The 12,539-nt window shown below is 36.2% G+C and overlaps 1 protein-coding gene across 1 annotated transcript in view; it reads right to left on the bottom strand.

Moving 5' to 3' along the window:
* Positions 1–3,224: 3,224 nt before the first annotated feature.
* Positions 3,225–12,539, bottom strand: part of FTSJ3 (FtsJ RNA 2'-O-methyltransferase 3) — a 30,484-nt gene continuing 21,169 nt past the window's right edge. The window contains exons 17-21 of the mRNA XM_026720507.2: positions 11,778–11,860; positions 11,561–11,663; positions 5,420–5,603; positions 4,997–5,091; positions 3,225–3,667 (exon numbers count right to left, since the gene is read on the bottom strand). Coding sequence (XP_026576292.1) covers positions 3,478–3,667; positions 4,997–5,091; positions 5,420–5,603; positions 11,561–11,663; positions 11,778–11,860 — 655 coding nt within the window. The 3' untranslated portion in view covers positions 3,225–3,477. The remainder of the gene's footprint in view (positions 3,668–4,996; positions 5,092–5,419; positions 5,604–11,560; positions 11,664–11,777; positions 11,861–12,539) is intronic.

The raw sequence follows: 12,539 nt of genomic DNA, 5'->3' as shown, positions 1-12,539 counted from the left end.
CCCAAGAAAGTCCAATTACTTTTGGGAAAAAAAAACCTTTGGGACAACCATGACCTTAATTCATAAGCAATACTGATACAGAGCAAATGCTTCTCATTTTGAAAACCTCACCAATCTAGACTGTTTAAAAATTGACTTTTTAAATGAACATTTAAAAACACAAATTCAAGCTTGTAGATCCAATCTGCCATATCTGACTTTATGATGTGTAATTATACAGACTGGGACTAAATGCACTGGGGTCTTCCTGTTAAGGGCTCCAAACACACATCACATCCAGCTTTAGGCTGGTCCAATTTCAAGCAAGAAATGCTGCCAGATTTGCATGGTTTGCACATTCTTATACAGATACTAACTGTTGACGGACAACTTCAGCAATCTTCTGCTCCTTCTTAAAGCTTTAAAGGTTGGGTTCAGGGCCAATATGACTTTCAAGGGCTATGCTCTAAAAAAGTAGGTGGAGTATGGAGGAAAATGAGAATGGATATAATTTCATTTATATTATTTTAAATAATATTGATTATTCTGATAGGAGCTTGATAATTACAATTGTCTTATGTCAGGATACCAAGTGTATAGAATGCTAGTTTAGTAAGAAATTCAGTGGAATGCCAGGCTGGGTGAAGAGATTATATCCCTATAGTGATATGGATAGTGCTTAAAAATCCAGCCTGGAGCCCTGGGTTTACAGGGTTCCTTAGAACATTCTGTGCAAGGCACTATCCATACAGTGGCACTTTTAAAATCATTTTAAACTGTTAAAATAAGAGTGGGTAACCTACAATTGGCTGGGAACTGCATGTAAGTTTTCAATGAATAAATTTATAAATAAATTATAAAGTCGATTGAGTTGTGTTTTTTTCCTCTTGGAAAAGGGAAAAATTTGGAGGTTATTTTTTAAATTGTTAAGATTTGCTTTAAATTTCTTTTAGATCTCTTGTATACTTTCCACACCTAAAAATGGCAGGAAAACATTTTTGTCCATTATAGATGAATGCATTAGAAATGACTATGAGGGCAAAAAAGAATGGCTTAGCAGCTTCAGACTGCCCACTGCTGTACTGCTGAGTGGCTTTATAGAGATGGGGCCTTTATATTATTATTTTAGAGTGTATGTACTTCTTAACTCATAAAAGTCCTGTCTGAAAGGCTATATAAAGACTTTATGTTTTCCAGGTGAAGTCCACTTTAGAGACCTAAAATTAAAAGGAAAAAAGACTCTTTTTATATTTTACATGTTGATACAGTCTTTGAAATTGTTGATTTTGTGGTACTTTTATTGTATTTTATTTGTAAAAAAGAACACAATGACATGGAAACAAACTGGCTGTCATGAATTGTTTCATGAAGATTTTTAAACTCCTTTAAAACTATTAAGATTTTAGTCTCTTGTGCTGATTTTATATCAATCTTTTGAATTCACCTTTCAGACATTTATTATATTTTAGCTGTTGACACTCATATTAGCAACAATGAAGAATAGCTTTCCTCACTTCTTAAACAAATTTCTTATCAAATAGAAACTGTGTGTTTCCACATGTATAAAAATAAAAGATTTAGCTATTTTATGATGCAAGAAGCAAAAAGTACTCTTTAGATGTGTGTAATCTTTTAAAGTTGTATTATGAGAACTAGATTATAGGAAAACCCTGTAGTTCTATTTCAAGGCTATTTGTAATATAGAAACAAGAAATGGACAACAGTAAATGATCCAGTGTCCAGAGTCCGCCCTTTGATTTGTTTTGTTTTTATTATTTATTAAATTTTTGTTAAGACATATATTTACCCCAAGCATGTTTAAACTCAGTTACTGACAACTGACCCACTACCTCCACTGAAAGTTTGTTTCAAGCGTCCACTATTATCTGTGAAGTAGTACTTTCTAACATTTTTTTAAAACTTCCCCTTGTCAATTTAAGATTATGACCCCATATTCTTGATTTTTGCTTAATATTGAAAATACTGCCTTCTAGAACCTTATTTGCATCCTAAATATATTTAAAGGTTTCAATCATATTCCCCCTTCCCCTTCTGTTCTCTAGGCTTAGGCAGTACATATTCAGTTCCTTCACTTCCTCATGTTTTGTTCTTCAGGACTTGCATCCCTTTTGTTGCCTGTCTCCAGACTATATTTTTAAAACTCAAACAAAGAAAGAAGTCTAGTAAGTTTGATGCTTTCTGATAGTAAAACTTAAATCATCACAAAAATTCCCACCAGTCCCCTAGTCAGAATGGATGATAAAATCATACCTATATGGATAGAAATAGGAAATGAATAGAATGGAATAGAACAGAACATAATTCTTTATTGGCCAATCATAGTAATACCAATAAGAGGGGGTAGCAGGGAAGATGAGAAGTATAATAATACTATAGTCATATAACTTGAATATACTTGCACATAGACAATACTGTGAGGATTAGGTGTTCAGCAGAGAGATGGCATGAGAGAAAAACCTGTCCCTGTGTCTAATTGTTTTGGCATGCAACGCCCTATTGTGGTATCCCGAGGAGAGGAGTTGAAACAGGTTATGTCCAGGATGTGACAGGTCTGGATTTACTTTCCCAGCCTTCTTTCTGTGGTCCTAACTATCTGTTGGAATCTATACCTGTCCTATTTAATTGCTTACCAAACCAGATAGTTATAGAAGTGTGGGACACTGTTGGAGACACTATGCAGAAATGAGTAAAATTTCCTAGCTTAAAAAAAAGGAATTTTACATTTTAACATAATATCTCTATTTAGCCACAGTATCATCACCCATATCTATGTAGGGTATTTTTCAACGTCAAGTCTCAGGAACAGAAATTGCAGAAATTTATTTTCACATGGCCACAACTTAATATTAAGCATTGAGCCAAGCCAAGAGGGAAATCAAACACAGAATCAAAAGTAGTTTGATTCCTGAGAAATCAGCTACTGAGGATTGTGAGAAGATGGTCTTACAGTATGCAAGATATATATTTTAAAAATTATCTGTTCAGTAAAGTTTAATGTCCTCTTAAAACAAAGACACAGGTAAAAGTGATCATAGTAATTAAAAAATAACTTAAGGCAGGGTTAATGTCTCATTCCACACCTAGTATGACTTTCTGCATTTATTCCATCAATCTTCTCTTGAACCTGCATATTGCTTGATTATTTCAAACATTTCTAGAGGCCTTCAGTTATAGCAAATTCTATTTTTCTTTCTTGGCAAGAAAATTTAAAACAGTCTGAGACATTTTTTTGCATGAAAAGAGTGTGTTTAATAAAACACACATAACTACAAAATCTTGAAAGAAAGACGGTCCTCAGGGACATATGTGTCACTTGCCCCACCTTTATGCAACTTACACAGTGGCTGAATGGCACAAAAGAAGTTTGCAGGATAAGGACTAGACCACTGAGAATGAGCTTATGATTATGAGGTTAAAAGTTGTATTCAAGGAATCAAAAAAGCCCACCCTAGTTACAAAATTATGTCAATTTTATTTTTACTTCTTGCGTCTTGGTTTCTGCTCCTTGTGTTTTTGTGCTTTCATGTCCTTTTTGAGACGTCTGTCCACCACTTTGAAGTGGCCCTTGACTCCAGCAGGGCGTCGAACCTTCCGTCCTGCACCCTTCTTGGCCACGACATAAGTCACCTGTCTTTTTTCTTTTCCTAAACCTGCTTTCTTGTAGATACTGTTAGGAGGGATAAAAAAAAGATTGGGTAAAATTTTCCTTTCAGAATCTCTTGTCAAACCGAAAAACTGTTTTCCCCGATTCCAGTGCTCTCAATCACTTTCCTCTCATTATTTTTTGTTACTGCACCAGTTCATTTCTATGCCTCCCTAAGTTGGGTACAATATAATTAAGTGACAAAAAGGCCAAATTTCAGAAGCATTTTTAATCCTGCTTTAAACAAGATCAGTCATGGGAGTAGGAAATCTCTAAGTGTCAAACTGCCCTCTTTTTTTAACTTTCAGCCCACAGGAAACAAAGACAAATACTTTCATGTTGCTGCTAGTTCTTCTGGAGACTTCTTCAGAGGATGAGGAGACTGAGTTGCAAATTGCCCATCCCTATTAAAATGACTCTCTTTGTCCAAAACTGAAAACCAGATAATTTATTCCACAAAAGGTAGTTTGCAAACTTATTAAAAATCAAAGAAGTAGTTCAAACTGTTATTTCTTATTTTATTTTGTTTCTTTTGAAGCCTATTAAGCCTACATCTGACCAGATTCTAATTTGTGCGGAAACCTCACCAAAAGGATTTAGAGGTCAATGTAGTATAGTTGTTACAATGATGAACTAGGATAGAAGAAGCCCAAATTACTGTTCAGCTAAATAGCTCAAATTAAAGTTTGTTAAAAACCTACCAAGGAATCTGTGAGTTCTACCTTAGAATAGAAAGAGTGCCCTTTAGTGTCTGGGCTTTTCTTTTTGTAAGGAAGATTGAGAACTCTTTACTTGTCCTGGACAAACCCGTAACTATCTCAACATTTATCTTAAAACATAACTTGAGCCATGACAACCTACTCCCACATTCCATCTAAAACTAAATGCCATATTACACTTTCCTCCTGTAATTTTGCTTTGTTTATCATCTTGACATATACATTGCATCAAGAAGATAAACAGAAACTTGCAGCCCTCAGAAACTTGCAACATTATTTTGGGGCCTTTGAAACTGACCTACAAAAAGATTGCTCTACTATTGATCAACCAAGCAGTGTTTCCCTTTTTCAATGAAATATCAAACTTTGAATAAAGTGTGGCCCCTGAAATCTAGTGAATTCTATGTTTACGTCTCCTAAAGAAGGGGAGAAGAGGAGGAAAGCCACCCAGAGTTGCTTTGCTAAGCAAGATGGGCAATATATAAATTTAATAAACAAGCTCTAATATGTACAGTAATTCAGGGAGCTTAGTATCTGATGTCAAAAACCTTAAACTCAAGAGAAAAGATGCTGCCTCTAATCTTTGAGTTTGGGGAGGGGTGGTAATGGGGAGCCTGATTGAGTAAATACCCACCTGCGTAACTGGGCAGTCTTTTCACGCTCTGAGATGTCTACTGTATTTACCACAGATTCTGCTTTTTTCTTCATCTGCTCCAGTTTCTTCAACATCTGAGAAAAAGGAGAGAGCAGTCATCACAGGAAAGAACACCAAAGCACGGAGATATCTATGTGTGGATATATGTATGAGTCTGTACCTGGCTCTATCCCTTGAAAGTTCAATAAATAAATAAATCACACAGCAGAGAAGCAAGAAAAATTTTCCTGGTAGCCCCAAAGTATCTTCTGTAAATGTAGTTATAATGAATGCAATGTTGTCAATAACTAACTCTAAAATTCTAATTTAGTATTGTGCAAACCAGACAAAATTCTGGTTGGTTATAAGTCAACCAGACTACATAAGGTCTGCTTGGTTATAAAGGAACATGGCCTTGCTTACACGTCGTTTTTTGCGGGCTTTAGCTTCTGCTACTTTCTTGATGGGTCGAGCATTAATTTCACGCCAACGCTGGCGGTACTCTTCCACAGTTTGATGGTCTACAGGCAGTGGTTTGCGCCGGTGCTGGTGCTCTTCCTGCACAAACCATTCAGGTAGTTCCCCTTCTTCCTCATTGAAAGTGTACCTGGAAACAGGAAAAGAATGATTTAAGGGGACCAGTCAGACGAGCCCTCCTCAAACATGAGGTAGCCAAAGCTTCTCTCTCTCCATTATACTTAAAGAAAATGAATATACACTTTACTTTTGTACAAAAGAAGAAAGGAAAAGGAGTTTAATTTCTGAATTTGGTAAAGATTCATGCTTGTCTTCTGACTACAGTGAGGGGAAGGGCCACAGTGCAAACAGATATGGATGTTACAGTGATAGAACCACATTCTCTAAGTTGACTGACCAGATATTTCTTTTTCATGCTTTTTTTTTAGAGGCTAAGTTTTCTCTTTATGTAATTGTGTGTATGTGTGCATCTTGTAATTATATAAATTCTATTTTCAGGAGTGCACTAAATTATGTGCATTTCTGCCTCAACGTGAAAGGCATGTTCCTTCCCTTATTTTAACGCTGACTGCATTGCAAAATTTATATGCAACATTTCTGTATAAGGTTCCCAAATATCTAAAAACTTTTGTTATGCCTCATATTAATACCATTTATGAAAGCTGCAATATCCAACATTTAATCAGAGTGATATACCATTTAATCCTCAACTTGGGTTCTTGCAGACCCAACATTCAAAGGGCCACCCCATTCTTTGGATCCCTAATTTCTGCTGTTCCTTTTTATCATTCCCTGCAGCACAGCCACAACCACTGGCTGTGAATGCAAACCCAAACTGGATAAACATATAGCCCCGTTTGAAAGAGTTGATACCACAGAAATACGAATAACATCCCTTGACACCATAATAACATCCCTGGACACTTTAAAAGAAAGATTAACCAATCTGAAAAAAAAAGACACAACTCAAACACCCGAACATCCAATAGCTACAAACCACACCTCTATCCAACAACTGCAACCCAATCCACAAAAAAACATAAATCCAACAAATAATGATATCCCAATCCTTGTCAGAGGATCTGTCGAGCGTGAATGGAAGCATCCAAATGCCATCTTATTTGATCTAGAGGACAGCAATAACAATGATGACATCACAATTGTCCGCAACATCATCAAGCATCAACCATCTCCCCTGATGAAATACTTGACATTTCCCACATCAGCCCAGAGTTCAAAAACAGAGACGGTTCTGTGGCCCCAAGCTTCTGCAGGGTCATTTGCAAAAATGAATCAAGCAAACGCAAATTCATTTATACTATAAATTCACTCGCCAAAAGAAACACCAACCATAAGAACCTCCGTTCTCACCCTGACCTAGCTGTACAGCAACATGTCCGCTCCCGTGAACTCTGCACAGAACTCAAAAAATGTCTAGACAATGGAGAGAAGGACCTGTACACTGACTTTTGTGCTGACTGTATCAAAAATAAGTCACACAATCCACAACTCAGTATCCAACCCTACTTCAACCAATCCACCATCATCCAAGACTAGGCACACATGCCCCTAACTACCTCAATTCAAACTACAACTGGCTTTAAATGCAAGCTACTCAATGCAAGAAGCCTTGTGAATAAAATACCTGAATTTCTCCTCTTACTAAATACGGCTAAATTCGACATCATATTTGTCTGTGAAACATGGCTCAACGCATCTCTCCCTGACTCCATTACCTCAATAAGAGACTATCATGTTTACCAATCAGAACGTGAAATCCGTAGAGGAGATGGTGTTGCTATCTTCTATAAAAAGTCCTTACAACTAAAAAACATCCAAGTTACCCAGGAGCTTGCTCTTCCTGAGACCATCATCTGTGAACTGTCCTTAAATATCACATTTCGATTCTTACTATGTTACAGAGCCCCTGATTATGATATCAAACATGTAAACAAGGTAAATTCACTACTAACAAGGGCAACATCCTGCCCACACGCTTTTATCTTTCTTGGTGACTTCAATCTACCTCATATTAACTGGACCCGAAACAAATGTAAAACTGAACTCATACATGCAACCTTCTACAATGCTGTAACAAATCTGGGACTGGAAGAACTAGTAACCAACAATACTAGACTTAACAACTGCGATCTCATCTTCTGTAATAGTTTGAATTCAATTTACAGAATACCAATTAAAAAACCATTTCCCAACAGTGACCACAACATGATTTGACTTTTATCTCAACATACGTCCACACAAAAATCATCACAATGGCGTAATCCCCAATTATAACTTCAAAAAAGGCAACTATGATCTTATAGATAATGATCTCTCATCCCTTGATTGGCAATCTCTATTCACTGGATACAATGCTGTTGAAGACCATTACAACATATTTTTACTTGAAGTCAAAAGAGTCATCAAACTATATGTACCAATAACAACTCCCCAAACCAGGAAAAATAAATTATCCAAAACAATAAGGAAGCTTTAATCAAAAAAGAGATCACTTTGGCGGAAAAACAAATCTGGTCACGTTGCCAACTTCAAAAGCTGATACAAAAATTTATGCCACCAGATAAAGACTGAATGCACTAATTATCACATTAAACAAGAGGAAAACCTTCTACGCACCAATTCCGCCTGCGCTTTCTACAATTTTGTAAACAAACTAAAATACTCAAGGTCCATCCCACCCCTGATAGGACCTAATGGTAAAGACTGCAACGACACCATTAAAGCCAACCTCTTTAACACATTCTTTGGCTCAGTATTTGTAAACAGCAATGGATCATGCCCAGTATTTCCTAGTCGATTCACAGACAACTACAATGATCTAATACATATCGATTTTACAGAAGACAATGTTGATAAAGCACTACGCAATCTAAAACCATTTCTGTCTATTGGACTGGATGGAATATGTGCCTACTTCTTAAAAAAGCTATCCACTGCCATAGCCGAAGCTATAAGCATAATCTTTGAAAAATCTTTCAGGACCAGCTCCTTGCCAAAACTATGGTCACAAGCTATGGTCATCCCCATCTTCAAAAAGGGAGACCCCAGCCTAGTTGAAAATTACAGACCAGTCTCTTTATGCTGCGTCATCTGTAAAGTCATGGAATCAATTATTAACCAATCCATTATCCTCCACTTAGAGACAAACAACCTACTCTCTAACAGACAATTTGATTTCAGAAAAAAACTATCCTATAATCTGCAATTCTTACACTGCAAAAACATATGGACTACACAACTCAATCAGGGCAAAGCAATAGACACAATCTACATAGACTTCTGTAAAGCCTTTGATTCAGTGGTACATGACAAACTACTCCTAAAACTAAAATCTTACGGTATCTCTGGACACCTGCATAACTGGATAGAAGCATTCCTGTCAAACAGACAACAAATGGTCAAAATTGGGAGCATCCTATCAAATTCTGTACCTGTCAACAGTGGTGTCCCCCAAGGCAGTGTTCTAGGACCAACTTCTTCATACTCTACATAAATGACCTCTGTGATCATATTAAGAGCAACTGCGTTCTCTTCACTGATGATGTAAAGCTATTCAACACCACAGAAAATACTGATACCCTTCAGAAAGACCTCGACTATGTATCAGAATGGTCAAACAAATGGCAACTTCAAATCTCAACAAATAAATGCTCTGTCTTACATATTGGCAAAACAAATCAGGAAATAAAATACAAGCTGAATAGTCAAGACTGTTAGGAATGATAGTCACCTAACAGTTGGAAATATATAAACCAGGATAGTTCTTAAACAAACAATGCATTATGCATTATATTTGGAGCCTAAGGATGAACTAAGTTTAACTGCATATGCTGATGCAAGTTTAGCTACAGATGTATCTACACGTAAATCAACGTCAGGTACTGTAGTACTATTAGGAAAGGTGTTAACTGGATGGCGGTCTATTTGACAAAAACATCTAAGTTTATCAACAATGGAGGCTGAATTCTCATGTTTGTCTCTATTATGTACAGATTTAATTTGTTATAAACAACTATTGATTGATATGGGAATTAATGTAAAGGAACCTATTATTCTGTATGAAGACAACCAATGAGCAATTCAGATGGCTTCCAATCTTGCTGTAAAGACGAGATCAAAACACACCGATCTAGGATATCTAAATGTGAGACAATGCATTCAACGTTAAATGATTATACTGGAATACTGCATGTCAGAGAATATTGATCATTTTACAAAAGCCCAAGACACTGTAAAACATAAGGCTTGCTGTAAAGAATATGGACCTAAATTGTAAGGTTTTATATAATGCCCTACCCAAACGGGAGAACGTTAGGAATGATAGTCATCTAACAGTTGGGTTGGAAATATATAAACCAAGATAGTTAATTTAATATTGTATCTTTAAGAGAATGCTGTGTGATTGGCTGAGGTTCCTCCAACAGCCATAAGATGGAGCCAGAAACCTGGTTTGTCTCTTCTTGTATTTCCTGTTTTGCCGCATTGCCTGATCATCGTTCTGCTTGGATCGATGACTCTTGCAACTGTTAGCAAACTCCATTTACTGAACTCTGTTTATGATACTTGACTTCGTTTTTGGATTATCTCTGGACTGATATTAACTGCTTTAACCGTGTATGATTTGGACTTTGTTTACCCATTTACTGGAAGTAAAACCTACATTTTACTATTCAGTGTATATGTATGCTGGTTGTGTGTTATTCAACATCACTCTCACTACGTTTCCCTGAGTGCACCCATTCTCCTAACGGGGAATACCACAACAAAGACCTTGTTGAAGATCCAAACTCTGTCAAGGACCTTGGAATACTCATCTTTAATGATCTAAGTGCGAGAGCCCACTGTAACTACATAGCCAAAAAGGCATTAAGAGTTGTTAACCTAATCCTACGTATTTTTTTCTCTGGTAATATCACACTACTAACTACAGCATACAAAACACTTGCTAGACCAATACTTGAATATAGCTCATCAGTCTGGAACCAACATTATGTATCTGATATTGACACAGTTGAGAAAGTCCAGAAATATTTCACAAGAAGAGTTCTCCATTCCTCTACTCATTGCAGAATACTTTATGCCACCAGACTTGAAATTCTAGACCTAGAAAACCTAGAACTACGCCGCCTTCGATCCAATCTAAGTATAGTATATAAAATCATACACTGCAATGTCCTACCTGTCAGTGAATACAAGAGCACACAATAGATAAAAGCTCAAGGTTAACCGCACCAAACTTGATTGCAGGAAATACGACTTCAGCAACAGAATGGTCAATGTCTGGAATACTCTACCTGACTGGTTTCTTCCCCAAACCCCAAAAACTTTAACCTTAGATTGTCTACTATTGATCTCACTCCTTTCCTAAGAGGTCTGTAGGGAGCGTGCATAAGCTCACCAATATGCTTTACCGTCCCTGTCCTATTATTTCTTTTCATTTTTCTTATATGTATCCATTTCATGTATTTATAACTATGTTTATATTTATACCTATTATCTTGTAAATGATAGACAAATCAAATAAATAAATAAAATAAAAATAAAAAAATATGATGGGCATAGCTAAAATGGGACTAGCAGTCAGCCTAGTCACTGTCTTAGTATCCTACCTATAGCAGCAATCAATTTACACTATTTTATAAGGTTTGTTTGGGCACAGAACATTATGTAAATACAAGAATTGGATTTTGTTTGCCCAAGTTTAGACTTTAGTATGAAAACCCAACTGAATAATTTTCACCATCGAATGGTGGAGAGAATTGAACTTGTCAGACATTCCTTTTGAATCACAGGAAAATGTTTCAAGGATTTTCAGATATACAGAAAAAATATTTGAATATTTGAAAATGTATTTTATGGGTCAACACAAAGTCTTTCAGCAGTTTTCATTTTGCTGATTTCATTGTGCCTGAAACTCCCATAAATTGTTTGTTTTTTTGCTACATAGGCCTAACTGGATAAAGCAATTTTTTCTTGAACATCAGTCATCCGCAGTCTATTGTGTTCCTCTATTCAAGAGTCCTTTTTCCAGCTATATTTGCTAATATTCTTGTACTTTCAAATCACCTGTTGAAAGAGTCATCAATCAAGTCTCTCTTGGCCTTGCGGGAAGTGGCAATGACTGCTCCTAATGCCAGTCCTTCAGGGTTCAGAACCCGAGCTCGCTTCACTGGAGAGAGACAAAAGTTGCAGTCAATATTCTGGGCCAGCATCCCAGTTCTATTCTTGGAAAATCATAAACAGATGAGATGCAATTGTTCTCCATTTCTCTTTTTCTCCTTACCTGGATCTATAATGGGGACCACCTCAATACCACTTTGGCTGTCTCGGAGACGCTTTCTTCCTCTTTGTGAAGCTAACAGCTCCCTGAAATACAGAAACACATGGTGGAAGTAAGGGACCATCTGCTCTCTGGCATTGCATGAGGTAAAATAAGGAAAGCTACTTCAGATACATTACCCACCCCTCAAATATATTTGGATTCCAAATACAGTAACAGTAACTCCTGTCCACACACAGATAAAAGCTCTTTGCAATAATCCAAATCTGAAAATATGGATATTAACAATTGAATTCATTATAATTCATGTAGCTAGTATTTTAAAAATGAATTGCTGGCAAGTTAATTTGATGCCAACATGAAAAATCCTATGGTGACTGGTTTAAATTTCTAGTAAATTCATTTAGTAGTATATTGAAATGAGGCCATCGGGGAAAGCAAGGGCCAGATTTATGTCAAATGCTAAAAGGAGATTTAAGAGATTAATATTAACGTTTCCTTTTATAAATTCATTTGTCCCTAAAACCAAAGCAAATTGGATAACTTTTTTCTCTCTTCAGATCAAGCAATATTCTCATGTTTAGCTTATAAATGGCAAACCATTTGTTTAAAGAAACTAATTTAACTGAATAATAAATTTGCAATATATTAGATATAATTGGGACATTCAATAAAACCAATGTCAGAATGTCATTGATGACAAATGCCATAATTTCTTTAAAACTTGAGAAATATTTCTTAATACAGAAAAATCAAAGATCTATT

The sequence above is a fragment of the Pseudonaja textilis genome, chromosome Z (assembly GCF_049901715.1).
Source record: "Pseudonaja textilis isolate UNSWEBS1 chromosome Z, rPseTex1.2, whole genome shotgun sequence".
Taxonomy (NCBI): domain Eukaryota; kingdom Metazoa; phylum Chordata; class Lepidosauria; order Squamata; family Elapidae; genus Pseudonaja; species Pseudonaja textilis.
This window is presented reverse-complemented; position numbering and strand designations above follow the sequence as displayed.